At 35.9% G+C, this 19,784-nt stretch overlaps 2 protein-coding genes across 3 annotated transcripts in view; one reads left to right on the top strand and one right to left on the bottom strand.

Annotated features, from left to right (window-relative positions):
* Window positions 1-19,784, bottom strand: part of LOC123592936 (olfactory receptor 13C3) — a 331,436-nt gene that overhangs the window by 48,635 nt on the left and 263,017 nt on the right. The window lies entirely within an intron of this gene.
* On the top strand, window positions 7,483-8,520 carry LOC123592944 (olfactory receptor 13D1-like). Its single transcript, XM_045468384.1, is given in 2 exon segments — window positions 7,483-8,323; window positions 8,326-8,520. Coding segments are annotated over 2 exon segments (897 nt in total). The 3' UTR covers window positions 8,382-8,520.

Here is a 19,784-nt window from a genome sequence, read left to right on the forward strand (position 1 = left end):
CAATAGACAAATTATGCAAAGAGCCTAAATGTCCATCAACTGATGAATGGATAAAGAAATTGTGGTTTATATACACAATGGAATACTACGTGGCAATGAGAAAAAAATGAAATATGGCCTTTTGTAGCAACGTGGATGGAACTGGAGAGTGTGATGCTAAGTGAAATAAGCCATACAGAGAAAGACAGATACCATATGGTTTCACACTTATGTGGATGCTGTGAAACTTAACAGAAAACCATGGGGGAGGGAAGGAAAAAAAAAAAAAGAGGTTAGAGTGGGAGAGAGCCAAAGCATAAGAGACTGTTAAAAACTGAGAACAAACTGAGGGTTGACGGTGGGTGGGAGGGAGGGGAGGGTGGGTGATGGGTATTGAGGAGGGCACCTTTTGGGATGAGCACTGGGTGTTGTATGGAAACCAATTTGACAATAAATTTCATATATTAATAAAAAAATTAAAAAAACATATTAAATGTTCATAGTTAAGAGGTAAGCTATCAAAATACCAACATAGTTAAGAAAATTGTGTGGATGGACAACAAAAGAGAAAATATAAGCAATAAATAAACATAAAAGAAATGCTCGATCTAACTGGCAATCACAAAAATGAAAAGCTAAAAGTCATGTTTTATACAAGCAGAAAAGAATAAACACCTTCTCTGGTTCTATAAAATACACAAAAAATTATCTGTGCAAATACTTCAGTGGCATTTTTGGCATATGCACTAAAAATTCTCTCAATTCTCACACTTTGATTCTATAGTCTTAATCTCTAGAGATTTAACATAAGGTCTGAGTTTTCAGTAGAAGGAAAAGTAGACTAGATAGCCTAATACATAGACATCAGTGGTCATTACATCAAGATCTCATAAAATATGAGACAAATTAAAATATTCAATACTATTAAAATTGTACCTATATTATAGTAATTCCACTTAATTATTCTTCAAATCTAATAAAGGAATATTGCAGAGACTATGAAAAATCACAAAAATATTGCTATAAAGTGGCAAAAACTAAAATGTATACTATGATTATACTGGTATAAAGAAAAAATGTATAGTGCATGGTCTAGAACTAACAAAAATATGAAAATAAAAAAAGTTTAAAGAGGTGGAATGACTATATAGGAATCTATTCAGATTGACCTAGTATTTTTTGTGGAATAAAATGAAAAACAAATTCTTGGGTAAAGGTGAACTCTTCTGAGATATTTTGGACATATTCTGATTCCAACCTCAGCTTCTGTAGAAGCCATCAAATAAAGCCATATTCAATGAATATTCCAAGAAATGTATGGTTGGGAAAGTTTTTTTTTAAGTGAAGATAATTGGGTCTTTAGAATGTGCAGAAGTCTCGGACCTTCATCTCTAGAGAATCCTAAGATACTGATTCACAACCTTAGGGATTAAATAGTTTATAAAAATAAGTGCTAAATTGACTTCCAAGAGAAGCTGAATCTCTAGAGTAAGCATCAACTTTAGGACAAATACTGGGAAACCAGTGTTGCATCATGGATCCTTATTTTTAATATGTTTTCTTTCCTTGATATGTTCTTATTAAAATTCATGTACAGATGAATTGTTTGATTGTAGCATTCTTTCTCACATTTCTTTTTAGGAAGGAGAACAACCAACTTTCAAAGTGAGAATCTTCTGGTCTCATCTGAAAAATGCAAATGGAATTCAAATTCCTGGAAATGTTTTCTATTACTTAATAGAATGGAATGGTGAGATGACTTTAAAACACAGTTGGGAGGTAAAATAAAAAGTTCTGCTAAAATCATTTCCAAATGAAAACATGGTATCAATAAATATAAGGATTTTTTTGTTGTTGAGGTGATCATTGCTGGTGGGACTTTGAAAATATGTATATATATGTAACGGAAAAAAATTAATTCAGGCATCATCTTCAAGAGCAGGATATTATTTAAATTTCTTTAAAAATCCCAAAATAGCACATAGATACAACTAGTGAAGAAGAAAAAGTTTCCTGTAATGTAACAGACCCTTATAAATAATGGGTGAAAAGCTACTGTATTCAAGTATATAGTTCACTAAAATCTTAAGTAAAAATTATCTGGAGAAAGAGCACATAATAATTTATATATTAATCACACATAAACGATTCTCAATAAGGGTTTGAGGAAACTTGTAATTAAAGGTGTTTATGGTAAAAACAGGATTAGAAACAAAACATATGTAACAGGGTTTTGGAGTAATTATAAGTGTTAATTTGAACTTGTAGGGGTCCAAGACAGAAGAATATTAATTTTTCCCCATTTATGTAACAAATAAATTCTACCACCCTAGACCTTAATTGTCCACACCAGACAAGTAGAAAGGAATTTTTGGCTGTTTATTTTTCATTTTAATTCATTTTTGTGGTGTCTTCATAAGTGGAAGACAATAAATAGCCTTCAATGTTTTCCAAAGATGCCAATATATTTTTATGTGTATTTTTATCAGTTGGATGTTTGAAAGTCAAGCGCATCATATTAAATAGTGGTTTTATAAGAAGAAATTTTACCAATACGTAAATGTAGTATAGTGCTAAAAACGGGCTACCATAAAGATGAAGCTTTAAATCATAGTTCTGGTATTTACCAACTATATGATATTGAAAACCAGGTGTTGTATGGAAGTATTGAATCACTAAATTATACACCCAACACTAATATTACACTGTTAACCAGAATTTAAATAAAAACTTTAGTTTTTTAAATGCTTATTTATTTTTGAGAGAAAGAGAGAGCACAAACAGGGGAGGAGCAGAGAGAGAAGGAGACAAAGGATCCCAAGTAGGCTCCAGGATCTGAGCTGTCAGCACAAAGGGCTTGAACTGACAGACTGCAAGATCATGACCCGAGCTGAAGTCAGATGCTCAACCGACTGAACAATGCAGACGCCCTTTAGATAAAAACTTCTAAAAAAAGATAGTAATCATTAAACTTAACCTTTGAAATTTCAAAGTAATTTCCTCATTGGTAAAATTCATAATAACGTGTGGGTTATTTGGAAGATTAAATGATAAAAAATGTATGAAGTGTCTCATACTAGGACATCACATGCCAATTTCTTTTCTCTTTGTAAGCAAAAGTAATACATCTTTCCTTGTGGCATATTAGTTGAAGATTAGCATTTATAAAATCTATAAATTGAGAGTTAGCAGGCCCATTCATTTTTGTACAGTATCAACTCTCTAAATTGATATATTTAGAAGAGCTGGAGAAGATTATAGGATTAGTTCCTCTAGTGAGAATTTACAGTACAGATAGTATGTGTTTTTCATTGAAAAATCTTAGTACTTTAACAATTAGATCTTCAAGTAGCTAAGTCAATAAAACAAAATAAAAGATTATAGAAAGTTAGAAATTTTCCTTCTAGAAAGTTAGAGAGCTTAACTTCTGGCTTGGATAAAAAGTCACAGACTTTCCTTAGGTCTATTACAACACTAATACAGTGTCCAGATGTAGTCCCAGGGCATTGAACCACAGAGTGGTTAATTTTTATAAAACACCAGGAGTTGGGAGAGGGGGATTAGAGGTTGGCTAGGATCCAGGCCAGTTCAGATTCTTTTCAAATAGGAATGTCATCTTCTAAACAATAATTCTGTGCTAGGCATCAGTAGCCTGTAATCTCCTTTGATAACACATGATTAAGTCAAGAATTCAAGTCCCTTATCTTGGTGTACCTCCTAAAAACAAACAAACAAAAACCACTGTTATTTGGAAGCTTTTGAGAGTAGGGATTATAAATGCTTTCTGTTCACGAGAAACAGTGGGTTCCTACCAATAACTGGATAGGACACATCAGTACAGCTCAGCTTCGATGTGTAGTTTCTAGACATTTAATACCTGTACTACCTAAATTATTTTAACATTCTTTATTCTGAGTTAGTTTTCTAAAATAACTGGACACCTGCTTTAGTGTTTTTCTCTTATTTAATAATATGCTTTCTTTATGTATATCTATTTTAAAAATTTGAGTAATTCAGAAAAGTAGAAGAAAGAACTCTAAGGTAACCATTAATGTTTTGGGTAGTTCTTTCTAGTCTTTCTATTCTGTCTACGCTATCTTGGTTTAGGTTTTAGTTTTGAAAATAAAAAAGCCATTGTTTTCTTTCTGTTTCACTTAATCATTTTAATATAATTTAAACATTACTTTTGTTTTAATACCAATTTGTCACAAATGTTAAATTGATAAGTGCATAATAAGTGCATCATATTAGTATACGATAATTATTTAACAATTCCCTTAGCATAAGTTAAGAATGAAAAACTGTCTCAAAAGATAGTATCCAAAAAGCAAAGATTTAGTAAAAATGGAATTATCTAATATGCATTTTGCATGGAAAGTGATTTATTAGAAATTATCAAGAACCTTAAAATTTTTCATTCACTTGTTCCCAGGAATCCATTTTTGTGAAGTAAGCTAAAATGAAGAAAAGGTTTGTCACAATGCTATTAAACAAGTGTTTATTGATTGCTTTCTAAAAGTTACACTAGAATTACAAGAGTAATGAAAGTAATTTCCTTTATACTGTCCATTATCCCTCCCACCACCCCCATTTGAAAGCATTAAACCAGATTAGTGGTTTGTCTTATAAATGTTTGCAAGTGAAAAATTTTTTATAGCACCTATCTCTGAACTGTCAGGATACCAGATCCATACCATCATTATTTGATACAAGTAATTTCCAAATGGAATCAACTTTTAGGAGATGTTCCTAGAAAAGAAAAGAGAGGGTATTTGACCTAATTCACATCTTTCCTGAAACAACAGACCCTAGACAAATGATGTTCCTCTATCAGAATTTTATTTTCAGATTCAGAGTAGGTTGATACTATGTATCTACAGTCAATCACATTCCAATCGTAATACTAAATAGAAATATATCCTTCCTGACCCAACCCTTCTCACCCTCTTTGTAATGTATGCCTGCAAAGTATGGTACAGCTTGAATTGGATGAGAACCTCTTTTCCATAGCCAATAGACATATAAACACTGTATTATGCTAACATGTTTCACTATTGTAAACTGAAGTTGCTATAGAAAGCAGCATAGCCTGTTGGCAAATGATTATCACAGAAATGGCAGAGCCTATATCAGAAATAGGTTCTTGTTTAACTTTTTTAATGTTTATTTTGACAGACAGAAAGTGTGGGGGAAGGGGCAGAGAGAGAGGAGAGACAGGATCCCAAAAAGGCTCTTCGCTGTCAGCACAGAGCCTGACACAGGGCTCGATGTCACGAACTGTGACATCATGACCAGAGCTGAAACCAAGAGAGGGCACTTAACTAAGAGACAGTAAGGCACCCCACACAGCCTTGTTTAAAAACACTAACTAAAGGGGCACCTGGGTGGCTCAGTCAGTTGAGACTCAGACTCTTGATTTGGCTCAGGTCATTATCTCATGATTCACAGATGGAGCCTCATGTCAGGCTCTGTGCTAATAGTGTAGAGGGTGCTTGGGATTCTCTCTCTCTCCATCTCTCTGCCCCTACGTCACTTATCCCCCTCCCGCCCCGCCCATCACTCAAAATAAAAAAAAAAAAAAAAAAAAAAAAAAAAAACAAACCCTAACTAGAAACTCATCCATTGGATCAGTCTTTTCTTTTCCTCTAGGGATGTTTTTAAGTTAGGTAGAATACCTTAAGAATGAAAGGTGTTGTCAAAATTATGTTATTTGATTTAATTACTATAAAAAAGTCAGCTACTAATATCTACTCTTTAAATTTTTTTCAAATTAAAGTTATTTGCTCCATGCTCTATGATGCACAACTAAGATGCTTGAGCTGATCTCAAATTCATATTTTGGAAAATATTGACCCTAATTGCAAATTCAACAAATGGAAGAGAAAGTACTTTAACATGGACAGAAACAAAACAAAACAAAACAAAAGTAGGAACTCCTGCTCACAATTTGGTTGCTTGTATATATAAAATCTAAAAAACATAAAACTAATTTCAAAACACTCACACAGAAGCCTCAACTCCAAGTCTCACAGAATGGTCAGTTTTGCATTGTCTACTATTTAATTACAATCCAACATACAACAGAGGCATTAGTGGCACTCTGCAATAACATTGGAGAGAAATGGTCTAAAAGGCTTGCTATTCATGTGAGTTCTGCAGGCAGCAGCGGCAGCAGCATCTGGGAACATGTTAATAAATGCAGATCTTAGAATCCAATTCAGACCCACTGATTTAGAATCCTTTAAGAGACTGTCCCATGTGATTTGTCTGTATACTAAAATTTGAAGGCACTCCACTAGACAGGTGGTTTTCTACCATACTGAATATTAGGATAATCTGAAGAACATATTTAAAAAGATGCCTGAGGGGCGCCTGGGTGGCTCAGTCGGTTGAGCGTCCGACTTCGGCTCAGGTCATGATCTCGCCATCCGTGAGTTTGAGCCCCGCGTCGGGCTCTGTGCTAACCGCTCAGAGCCTGGAGCCTGTTTCAGATTCTGTGTCTCCCTCTCTCTGACCCTCCCCCATTCATGCTCTGTCTCTCTCTGTCTCAAAAATAAATAAACGTTAAAAAAAATTTTTTTTAAATAAAAAATAAAAAATAAAAAATAAAAAGATGCCTGATTCTCACTCCTTAGGAAATTCATATAATTTGGAGAGGGCAACAGCATGCTGTTCAGAAAGGGCAGGTGAGGGGCACCTGGATGGCTGAGTTGGTTAAGCTTCTGAGTTCGGCTCAGGTCATGATCTCACAGCTTGTGTGTTTGAGCCCCCAGTCTGGCTCTTTCCTGTTACCACAAAGCCCACTTTGGATCCTCTGTCTCCTTCTCTCTGAGAGTACTTCTCCGCTAGTGCTTTGTGTCTCTCAAAAATAAATAAACATTAAAAAAATAAAAATAAAAGGGGTGGGTGATATAAAGTCAGAAAATGCAGACTGGAATAGTGGCTCACACTGTGTTTTATATACATTTTACCTCTATGAATTTCACTTTCCTCATATTATTATAGTGATGATGAAATGAGTAATATGTGTGAGTGTATTTGTAAATTACAAGACTCTAAACCAATGTTATTGTTAATGACTGCTATGAAATAAAATCAAGTACATAGTTATTTTGAACAGGTTAAGCACACTGTCTCCAAAATGATGATATTCAAAGTGGGGTCTGTGGGTCCAAAGAACAGGAAGTAACAGATGTTTGTTAGATGCAAATAGTTCTTTCCTGCCTCAGAACTGTGTATCATAATCCCAGCAAATGGAATACAAAAGCCTATAATTTTTAATAAGCTATCAATGTAATTTTTACACATCTTCAATCCCTTCCCTTAAGAGCCAGAAGAGAAATTCAAACAGCTAACCTCAGAGTTCTTAGCACCATTCCAGCTATTGTGGGCACACACTTGGTGCCCCTCCTCCAGTGATATCTGCACATGGTAATATGCACTGACGCGTAATGCTCACATGGAGTTTTCTCTTCTGGATTACTCCAGGTATAAAAAAGTAAAATGGACAGGATGAACTGGACAGAGATTGAGTTCATTCTGCAGGGACTTTCTGAGTACGCCAAAGTGGAAAAACTCCTTTTCATCATGTGCTTGATGATGTACCTGATGATCCTGCTAGGGAACAGCACCTTTATCATACTAACTCTCCTAGATTCCCGCCTCCATACACCCATGTACTTCTTCCTTGGTAATCTTTCCTTCCTAAATATTTGTTACACGTCCTCCTTTATCCCCTTAATGTTAATTCACTTCCTATCACAGAAGAAAACCATCTCCTTCCTTAGATGTGTTGTTCAGATGTCTGTCTCCTACACTATGGGGTCCACCGAGTGCGTGCTTCTAGCAGTGATGGCATATGACCGTTACGTGGCCATCTGTAACCCTCTGAGATACCCCATCATCATGAGCAAGGCACTTTGTATTCAGATGGCAGCCCTCTCCTGGGGACTGGGCTTTCTCAATTCACTGACAGAAACTATACTTGCAATACGGTTGCCCTTCTGTGGAAAAAATGTCATTAACCACTTTGTTTGTGAAATATTGGCCTTTGTCAAACTGGCTTGCGCAGATATTTCCTTGAATGAGATTGCTATAATGTTGGGCAATGTAATATTTTTGTTTTCTCCATTATTGTTAATTTGTATCTCCTACATTTTCATCCTTTCTACTGTACTAAGAATCAATTCAGCAGAAGGAAGAAAAAAGGCCTTTTCTACCTGTTCAGCCCACTTAACAGTAGTGACCTTGTTTTATGGGACAATCCTCTTCATATACATGAAGCCAAAGTCCAAAGACTCTGCTGTTGACAAACTGATTGCTCTATGGGGAGTAGTCACTCCCATGCCAATGATATGCCTATCATGTATAGCCTGGGGAACACAGAGGTGTTGGAGCTGTGAGAAAAATGATGAGTAGACAGTGGCTCTGGAGGAAAGGATGAAAAACTTACATCTTTGAGTTCATGCACAAAATAAACTCATAGATTTGAGGCAAAAGTTTTTCATATAAACAAAACAAAAGAAATAAAGATTGTAGGTAGAATTACAGAATTTAGGAGTTGGAAAGCAATTTCAAGACAATAATATAACTTTACCTTTCATGAAAATGTTGTTACAAAATGTAAAGACAACCAGTATAAGAAGTGAGCGTAAACTTTGAGAAATAAGAAAAAAATGAGATTAAGCTTTTCCAAGAAAATCTAGTACAGATCATCTTTAATTGATGGTGTTATATCCTAATAAACCCATTGAAAGTTGAGAATATCACAAGCCAATAAAGCCTTTAATACACCTAATCTACTGAACATCAGAGCTTAGCCTAGCCTAACTTGAATATGCTCAGAACACTTACATTAGCCTATAATTGGTCAAAAACATCTCATACAAAGCCTATTGACAATAGAGTATTGAATATTTTATATAACTTATTGAGTACTGTACTGAAACTGAAAAACAGAATGGTTGTTTGGGTACGGGATGGTTTGAGTGTTATCAGCTCTTTACTCTCATGATCATGTGTCTCAGACTGGAAGCTGGGGCCACTGCCATTTCCTAGCGCAACAAAAGAGTAGCATACCACATGTTACTAGCCCACAAAAAGATCACAATTCAAATTCTAAAGTAAGGTTTCTACTGAATGCATATAATTTTCACATCATTGTAAAGTCGACATATCCTAAGTCAAACCATTTTAATGTATGGACCATCTGTATGTATGTCTACTGAACAAGTAAAACATGTATTTTTCAGTTCCCTTTCAAGAGAACTACTTGAGTTTTCCTGTTTGTTTGTCTGTTTGTTTGTTACTGATTTTTGTTTTACCCAAGGATTTGACCTGAGTCTAACCTAATCTTTCAGGCACATATTTCCCCTTCTTCTTTCCCTCCTTTTTCTCCCATGTTTGCACATGCTGTGCTACATTCACTATTACCTCTCCAATTATATCATGTTCTTTCACACCTAAAGACAACAGCTACTTCATCCCCATCATCACATTTCTCTTTCTATGGTAACAGCCCAGAAATCTCATTAAACACAATTCAAGTGTTAGATCTTCTACAAACCCTTCCAAAGTTTACTGGGCTAGTTATTCCCTTCTCTATGCTGCCCTGAGTTTTATCTCTGTTATGGCTATTTTCCTTTCATACTATAAACATTTGTTAAATTCTGAAATCCCCCCATGTCAGAACTCACTGTTCTCTGTATAAAGTTGAATGTCAAATATATTTAAAACAGTAGGCACGAGGTGCCTGAGTGGCTCAGTCATTTAAGCGTGCAGCTGTTGGTTTCGGCTCAGGCCAAGATCTCGTGGTTCTTGAGTCAAGCCCCACATTCGGTTCTGTGCTGATGGTGTATACAGAGATTCTCTCTCTCTCTCTCTCTCTCTCTCAAAATAAATAAATAAAACATGTAATAAAAATTACTTTAAAATGTCTTTAAAATAAAACAGTAGCCAGTATTTAACTACTGAATTAACATTTCTTTTAAAATGTTTGTTTGTTTACTTACAGAAGGAGCAGGGGAGGGGCAGAGAAAAGGAGAGAAATATTTCCAAGAAGGCTCTATGCTGTCAGCAGAGTCTAACCTGTGGCTCAGTCCATAAACCATAATATCATGACCTAAGCAGAGATCAAAAGTCAGACGCTTAACTGATGGAGGCACCCAGGGTCCCCAACATTTTCAAAGAAGAATAAAATATAGTCCAAGTCCTTGATATAATACAGAAAGATAAGAGAACTTGAATTTATGCATTATTTCATTGACTAAACAACATATCCAACAGCTTTGGGTAAAATATCAGCTAATATTAAACGTATGGACATATAAGGGCAGATAAAAGAATGATAAATATACTGAAGAGGTCATTTGGGTTGGGTAAGGCAAAAATCATATCAGTGTATAATTATTCTATAATGAGGAATTGCTGGGGAAAAATATATCAATTTTATAAACCCTTCCCAAGGTATAATGACAATTTCACTCTTTCAGAAGCAATAGTCATTTTAAATATTTCCTTTAAAAAAATCCCCTTGAAATTGCTCGTAATAATTTTAGTTTTATTTTTTATGTGATATCCTAACATCTATTTATACATAATACAGGTGAGCTGCCTGGTACAGTGCCACAGCCTGAGCTGGATGAGGAGAGTAGCTCTGCTCAAGGGCCATCCAGCAAAGGTTTCAACACTCAACAGAGTTCAGGAGGGAATCCCTGCTTGTTCTGCCCAGCAGGGTGTTTGGGGGCCTGAAGTAATAAGTAAAATGTCAACATGAAAGGGAGTCCCAGTTCAGGTTGTCAGAACTCAAGTAGACTTTAATAAATGTTTATTTCGGTGTGCCATTGAGATTTTATCATTGTTTATTACTTTGTTTCATTGTAGCAATATAAGACTGATGCAACAATGACTGGTTTGATCACCTATCCAACACTGACTCATCTGGTCTTTATCCCTCTTAAAAGATTCATAATTTTATTGATTTGTCTAGCCTATTTTTATCCATAGGGAAATATCTTGGTAAGTCCAAACCCCTACCTTACTTCCTAGAATATTAGCATTTTTACCTTTCATGCTGAGATATACAATCCACCTGGAATTAATTTTTGTGTATCATATAAGCCAAGGTCAAGATTTATTTTTTATCCTGTGCACACTATTTAACTCAACATGACTTTATTGAAAAGCTTCCTTCACTGCACTGCAGCATCACTTTTGAATAAACTGACCATATATGTTTGGATCTCTTTTGGACCTCTTGTTCTGTTCCACTAGTCTATTCTTATCTGTGCTACATTATCTTACTAGCTATAGCTCTATAATAAGGCTTGATTTTGGTCCTCTAAATTATTTCTTCTTTATGGGTGTGTTAGCTAGTGTTGGCATTTGTATGTTTTAGTATCTGCTTATCTATTTTCACAATATACCTGCTGAAATTCTGAGACTGCCTTGAACCTACATTTCAATTTGGCAAGAATGACATCTTCTGAGAGCAAACTGAGGGCTGATGGGTGGTGGGAGGGAGGGGAGGGTGGGTGGTGGGTATTTAGGAGGGCACCTGTTGGGATGAGCACTAGGTGTTGTATGGAAACCAATTTGACAATAAATTTCATATATTAAAAAAAAAAAAAGAATGAAGGAATGACATCTTTAGATTACTGAATCTTCTAATACATTAATTTAGCCTTTAAAATTTCTCTCAATAATTTTTTATTGATTTTTCTTGTATACATGCCTTGCACATATTAGGTTTATTCATATATTTTTATATTTTTGATAAATTATAAATTATGCTTTAAATTCTATTTAAACTCTATTATAAATTGTGCTTTAAATTGTATTTTTTTACTTTCTTATTATTGGTATGTAGTGATTTTTGTATGATAAGTTTATAACAATAAATTATTTATTTATAACAATTATATATATAACATATATATTATAAAAATTATATACAATTATTTATTTATATAAATTGTTAATTTATTAACAATCTTGGTAAATTCACTTTTTTGCAACAATTTTTTAAATTTTTAATTGAAGTATAGTTGACATTAAATTTATTTATTAATTCCAATATTTGTAGAACATTTGAGTATTCTATATACATATAGTATCATTCATAAATAGTGACAGATTTGTGTTCATTATTTGTATCATTTATTATTACTTTTAATACTGACTGTAAATTCTGGTACTGTTATAAGTGGCATATTCAGGAGCTGAGACAAATAAGGTAAAATGAGAGAATTTTATTTGAAAAGTGTATTGGTGCCTGAAAATGGCTAAGGACTATTTAAAACTAGGTTTTAGATTCCTAAAATATTAAGATTCCTCTTGTAAAACAAACAAGCAGATTGTAGGAGACATAAAATATTTCTAGTTCCAAAATACTATAGTAAATATAAAGTCCATTTTCTTAGTACCAGCTGTAAATGAGCTCCCAGGAATCCTTTAAAATGTATTTCTAATGATTTTAGTGAGACTGAACAGAAGAGAATAAGTAAAAAAAATACATTACTCTCTGATTTCTAATAAATGTAAAGCAAATTAACAAATTTCCAAGTAAGTTGTGTAAAACAACTTAGGACACAGTAAACAGTAGGGCATGATATCTGCTCAGAGATTGTTAATTAATCCCAGATGGACTGTACATCTCAATATGAAAGGTAAAAATGTAAAGGTTTTAGAAAGTAAGATAAGGAGGATTGGACTACCAGGATATTTCCCTAGTTTCTTTGTAAGACAGAGTGAAAATTGGTTTCAGAATTTTAAAACTCAGTTAAAATCATGAACTTACAATATTGTAATTACTACAAGAATCTGATTAACTTGGAGTCTATTCAAATATGTAATGCTAATTGCCCTCTGTCAAGGTTGCTATATAGTATTAAACTTTTTGGTTCTAATATAGTATTATTTTTATAACTTTTTGTTCTTCTCCACCTATGATGCATTACATAGCTTTTCTTGTCATCCAAGCTAGGACACTTGACAATGAAAGAGAACTATTACTAATTATACCAGGGAAACTGGTGTTAAGTAGACTAGTTCTGAGCAAATGAGACATATGGTCACCATTCTAAGGTTGGTTCTATTAGGACCAACATGTTCCAAAGACACAAGATGTCTCACTAAAAAAAAGCAGGCATTATGCTTTGTTTGTGCCCTGGCTGACAGCAACTACTTAAGCTTTGCTCTGAACCTGATGTCTTCCAAGGTCCAGATGTAAGTTCATGGAGTCATGCTTCTCTGGGACTCAGGTGGTAACAATTTAAGATATAATTCCACATTTGTGGGTCCAATTCTGGGTTCTCTATTCTATTCCATTGGTCTTTGTGTCTGTTTTTGTGCCAATGCCATAATGTCTTGATGATTACAGATTTGTAGTAAAGTCTGGGATTGTGATGCCTCCCACTTTGGTTTTCTTTTTCAACATTACTTTGGCTATTTCAGGTCTTTTGTAGTTCCATACAAATTTTAGGATTGTTTGTTCTAGCTCTGAGAATGCCAGTGCAGTTTTGATGGGGATTACATTGAATGTGTAGATTGCTTTGGGCAATATCAACATTTTAACAATATTTGTTCTTCCAATCCATGAGCATGGAATGTTTTTCCATTTTTCTGTCAATTTCCTTCATAAATTTTCTATACTTTTCAGCATACAGATCTTTTACAACTTTGGTTAGGTTTATTCCTAGATATTTTATGGTTCTTGGTGCAATTGTAAATGGGATCAATGTCTTGATTTCTCTTTCTGTTGCTTTATTTTTGGTGTATAGAAATGTAACCAATTTCTGTGCATTGATTTTACATCCTGCAACTTTGCTGAATTCATGTATCAGTTCTCACAGCTTTTTGGTGGAGTCTTTAGAGTTTTCCACATAGAATATCATGTCATCTGTGAAAAAGTGAAAGTTTGGCTTCTTCTTTGCCAATTTGGATGCCTTTTATTTCATTTTGTTATCTGATTGCTGAGGCTATGACATCCAACACCATGTTAAACAACAGTGGTGAGAGTGGGCATCCCTGTTATGTTCCTAATCTCAGGGGAAAAGCTCTTAGTTTTTCACCACTGAGGATGATTTTAGCTATGGGCTTTTCATATATATCTTATATGATGCTAAGGTATGTTCCTTCTATCCCAACTTTCTTGAGGGTTTTTATTAAGAAAGGATATGTATTTTGTCAAATACTTTTTCTGCACATGGTTCTTATCCTTTCTTCTTTTAATGTGATGTATCACACTGATTAATTTGCAAGTACTGAGCCAGCCTTGCAGCCCAGGAATGAATCCCACTTGATCATGGTGAATAATTATTTTAATATACTGTTGAATTCGATTTTCTAGTATCTTATTGAGAATTTCTGCATCCATGTTCATCAGGGATATTGGCCTGTAATTCTCCTTTTACTGCGGTCTCTGTCTGGCTTGGTAATCAAGGTAATTCTGGCTTTATAGAATGAGTCTGGAAGCTTTCCTTCTGTTTATATTTTTTGGAACAGCTTGAGAAGAATAGGTATGGCCAACTAAACTTTTACAAAGCAGGAAAGAGTGTCCAATGGAAAAAAGATAGTCTCTTTAGCAAATGGGGCTGGGAGAACTGGACAGTAACATGTAGAAGAAGGAAACTAGACCACTTTCTTACACCATACACAAAATAAACACAAAATGGATGAAAGACCTAAAAGTGAGACAGGAAACCATCAAAACCCTAGAGGAGAAAACAGGCAACAACCTCTTTGACTTCAGCCATGGCAACTTCTTACTCGACATGTCTCCAAAGGCAAGGGAAATAAAAGCAAAAATGAACTACTGGGACTTCATCAAGATAAAAAGCTTCTGCATGTCAAAGGAAACAATCAAAAAATGAATAAGGCAACTGACAGAATGGGAAAAGATATTTGCAAATGGCATATCCAATAAAGGGTTAGAGTCCAAAATCTATAAAGAACTTATCAAACTCAACACCTGAAACACAAATAATCCAGTGAAGAAATGGGCAGAAGATATGAATAGACACTTTTCCAAGGAAGATATCCAGATGGCCAACAGGCACATGAAAAGATGCTCAACATTACTCATCATCAGGGAAATACAAATCAAAACCACACTGAGATACCACCTCACACCAGTCAGAGTGGCTAAAATAAACAACTCAGGGAACAACAGATGTTGGCAAGGATATGGAGAAACTGTTACACTGTTGGTGGGAATGCAAACTGGTGCAGCTACTCTGGAGAACAGTGTGGAGGTTCCTCAAAAAATTAAAAACAGGTTTACCCTATGACCCAGCAATAGAATTACTAGGAATTTATCCAAAGGATACAGAAATGTTGATTCATAGGAGCACATGTACTCCAGTGTTTATAGCAGTGCTTTCAACAATAGCCAAATTATGGAATGAGCCAAAATGTCCATCAATTGATGAATGGATAAAGAAGATGTGGGAGGAGCCAAGATGTCGGAACAGCATGGAAGCTTTTTGTATGTCTCACATCGATGAAATACAGCCAGAGCAAGACTAAACTATCCCACACACCTAGAAAACTGATTGGAAGATTAACACAACAACCTGCACAACCTGAACCACAGAATTCAGCAGGTACATGACATGAAGAACTGAACTTGGGGAGCAAAAGCCCCAAAAGGTAGGGAACCCCTTTTGCGGGCAGAGAGAGGATGGAGACAGGGAAGGGGGGAGCATATGGGAAAAGCACCCCTCCCCAAAAGCAGCTGGAGAGAAAGTGGAAAATTGGAAACAGCCTCAGGGACTATACTAAAAAGGGAGAAAGGATAAAGGAGAGATAAATTCTATTAAGACTGTAAACAAGGGGAGTGCAAATGCTGCAGTTCTGCAGCTCAATACCTGGCAGTGCTCCGGTGGGCAAGGACAATCCCCAGGAACAGAGTGGGGTCCGGGAGGTTCTCAGTCCACATGGGGAAAAGCGGTTCCACTGCTGGAAGGACATTTGGTAAAGAATATTGAAGCCACCTGGTCCCAGCAGACCCCAGAAGTCAGCCATATTCGCTGGTGCTGGGGCAAGGTTGTTGAGGGTGAAGCCTGGTGCCAGATGTGTGTTATGATTTTCCATGGTCTCTGAAACGCTGAGGCTACACTGTCTTGCGATCTTTTTTGGGGGAGGGCTGGCACCTGGCTGCAGTCTTGGGGCACTGGCAACAGCAGGGTCCAGCAGGCATTCCTGGGTACAGCCGACATTCGGCCATTGCTCATTTGGCCATCGCTCAGTGAGACCCTCCTACAGAGGGGCGGGGCAGGTCAAAGCAGAGTCCTTCGGAAGTAGGGGGCCAGGGAAAACAGCCACATCTGAGACAAAACTTGGGAGAGAGGTACTGCCTAGGGCCTGGTCACGGAGAGTGGAAAAGCAGGGAGTGGACGAGAGCTGAAGACAGAGGACCGGTGCGCAATTGCTGATCCAGGAGAATAGACTGGGTGGCCGGGTGGCGCCATTTTTCACAGTTCCCTTGCATGCGCATGCTCACCGACAAGCACTTCAACAATCCACCCCAGTAGGCTAGCAGCACCATCTAGTGGAGAGAGAAGCTGTTACACCGAGCCCTGCCCAACTGGGTCAACTTCGCTCTTCAAACACAAACCTCACCACCGGCTTAATTTAAGGACTATAAAGAGCTACAAGGACTGACCTCTAGGGGAAAACAAAGCAATTTCAGTCCTAATTCAATATGTTGGCAGGTTCATCTATTCATTTTTTTTCTCTCTCTTTTTCTTTTTTCTCTTTTACAATTCTTTTCTTTTTCTTGAATACAGAAAGAGAAAAACCTCATTTTTATTTTCAATTTTTATTAAAAATATTTTTCTTTAATTTTTACTACTATATTTTTTACTTTTGTGTAAATTTTTCAAATTCTACTTTACTTCCATCATTTTATTTGTCTACTTCACTGTACAAACCTTTTCAAATTTTCAAACAATTTCCATTTTTATGGTTTTCCTTTTTCTCTTTTTCATTTCTTTTTCTTGAATGCAGAAAGAAAAACCTCATTTTTACTTTCAATTTCTTTTAAAAAATATTTTTATTTAATTTTTATTACTATATTTTTTACTTTTATGTAAATTTTTTCAAATTCTATCTTACTCCCATCATTTTATTTGTCAATTATAATGTATTCACTTTTTCAAATTTTTAAACGATTTCTTTTTTTTGTCTTTTCTTTTCTTTTTTCTTTTTTTATCATTTTTCTCATTTTCTGTCTTTTTTCTTAAATACATAAAGGGAATTCATATTTCCTTTTTAATTATTATTAAAATATTTTTCTATAATTTTTTTCTACTATATTCTCTATTTTGTGTATTTTAGTCTACTTTAGTGTATTCATTTTTTCAAATTCTCAAATTATTTCCTTTTTTTTCTCTTCCCACCTTTATTTTTTGTTTCTCTAATCTGTCAAACCACTTTCTACACCCAGACCAAAACACACCTAGGATCTAGCATCATCTATTCAATTTGTGTGTGTGTGTGTTTAAATTTTAATTTTAATATTTTTTAATTTTAATTTTTTTAATTTCAATTTTTCTACCTCATTAATTCCTTTTCTCCCTTCAAAATGACAAAACGAAGGAATTCACCCCAAAAGAAAGAGCACGAAGAAACAACAACCAAGGATTTAACCAACACAGACACAAGCAAGATGTCTGAACCAGAAATATAATCACGATAATAAGGATACTGGCTGGAGTCGAAAATAGATTAGAAACACTTTCTGTGGAGAAAAAAGAAGTAAAAGCTAGTCAGGGTGAAATAAAAAATGCTAAAAGTGAGCTGCAATCTTGAATGGTTGCCATAGTGGCAAGAAAAGATGAGGCAGAGCAGCAAATCAGCAATATGGAGGACAAAGTATGGAGAAAAATGAAGCAGAAAAAAAGAGGGGGATTAAGGCAAAAGAGCACAACTTAAGAATTAGGGAAATCAGGGGCGCCTGGGTGGTGCAGTCGGTTAAGCGTCCGACTTCAGCCAGGTCACGATCTTGCGGTCCGTGAGTTCGAGCCCCGCGTCAGGTTCTGGGCTGATGGCTCAGAGCCTGGAGCCTGTTTCCGATTCTGTGTCTCCCTCTCTCTCTGCCCCTCCCCCGTTCATGCTCTGTCTCTCTCTGTACCAAAAATAAATAAACGTTGAAAAAAAAATTAAAAAAAAAAAAAAAGAATTAGGGAAATCAGTGACTCACTAAAAAGGAACAACATCAGAATCATAGGGGTCCCAGAAGAGGAAGAGAGAGAAATAGGGGTAGAAGGATACGTGAGCTAATCATAGTGGAAAACTTTGCTAACCTGGGGAAAGATACAGACATCAAAATCCACGAAGCACAGAGGACCCCCATTAGATTCAACAAAAACCAGCCATCAATAGGGCATATTATAGTCAAATTCACATAATACTCAAGCAAGGAAAGAATCATGAAAGCAGCAAGGGAAAAAAAGTCCCTAACCTACAAGAGAAGACAGATCAGGTTTGCAGCAGACCTATCCACAGAAACTTGGCAGGCCAGAAAGGAGTGGCAGGATATATTCAGTGTGCTGAATCAGAAAAATATGTAGCCAAGAATTCTTTATCCAGCAAGGCTGTCATTCAAAATAGAAGGAGAGATTAAAAACTTTCCCAGACAAACAAGAATTAAGGAGTTTGTGACCACTAAACCAGCCCTGCAAGAAATTTTAAGGACAACTCTCTGAGGGGAGAAAAGATGAAAATATATATATACCAAAAGCAACAAAAGATTAGAAAGGACCAGAGAACACCACCAGAAACTCCAACTCTACAAGCATCATAATGGCAATAAATTCATATCTTTCAGTACTCACTCTAAATGTCAATGGACTCAATGCGCCAATCAAAAGACATAGGGCAACATAATGGATAAGAAAACAAGACCCATGTATATGCTGTTTACAAGAGACCCACTTTAGACCTAAAGACACCTACAGGTTGAAAATAAGGGGATGGAGAACCATCTATCATGCTAATGGTCAACAAAAGAAAGCCGGAATACCCATACTTATATCAGACAATCTAGACTTTAAAATAAAGACCATATTGGGGCGCCTGGGTGGCGCAGTCGGTTAAGCGTCCGACTTCAGCCAGGTCATGATCTCGCGGTCCGTGAGTTCGAGCCCCGCGTCAGGCTCTGGGCTGATGGCTCAGAGCCTGGAGCCTGTTTCCGATTCTGTGTCTCCCTCTCTCTCTGCCCCTCCCCCGTTCATGCTCTGTCTCTCTCTGTCCCAAAATAAATAAATAAACGTTAAAAAAAAAATAAATAAAGACCATATCAAGAGATGCAGAAGGGCATTATATCATAATCAAGGGGTCTATAGACCAAGAAGACCTAACAATTGTAAATATTTAGGCGCCAAATGTGGAAGCACCCAAATATATAGATCAATTAATCACAGACATAAAGAAACTCATCAATAGTAATACCATAATAGGAGGAGACTTCAACACCCCACTCACGGCAATGGACAGATCATCTAATCAAAAAATCAACAAGGAAACAATCGCTTTGAATGACACACTGGACCAGATGGACTTAACAGATATACTCAGAACATTTCACCCTAAAACAGCAGAATATATATTCTTCTCCAGTGTACATGGAACATTCTCCAGAATAGACCATATACTCAGACACAAAGCAGCCCTAAGTGAGTACAAAAGGACTGAGATCAAACCGTGCATATTTTCAGACCACAATGCTATGAAACTCGAAATCAACCGTAAGAAAAAATTTGGAAAGGTAACAAATACTTGAAGACTGAAGAACATCCTACTAA

Source organism: Leopardus geoffroyi, chromosome D4 (assembly GCF_018350155.1).
Source record: "Leopardus geoffroyi isolate Oge1 chromosome D4, O.geoffroyi_Oge1_pat1.0, whole genome shotgun sequence".
NCBI lineage: Eukaryota > Metazoa > Chordata > Mammalia > Carnivora > Felidae > Leopardus > Leopardus geoffroyi.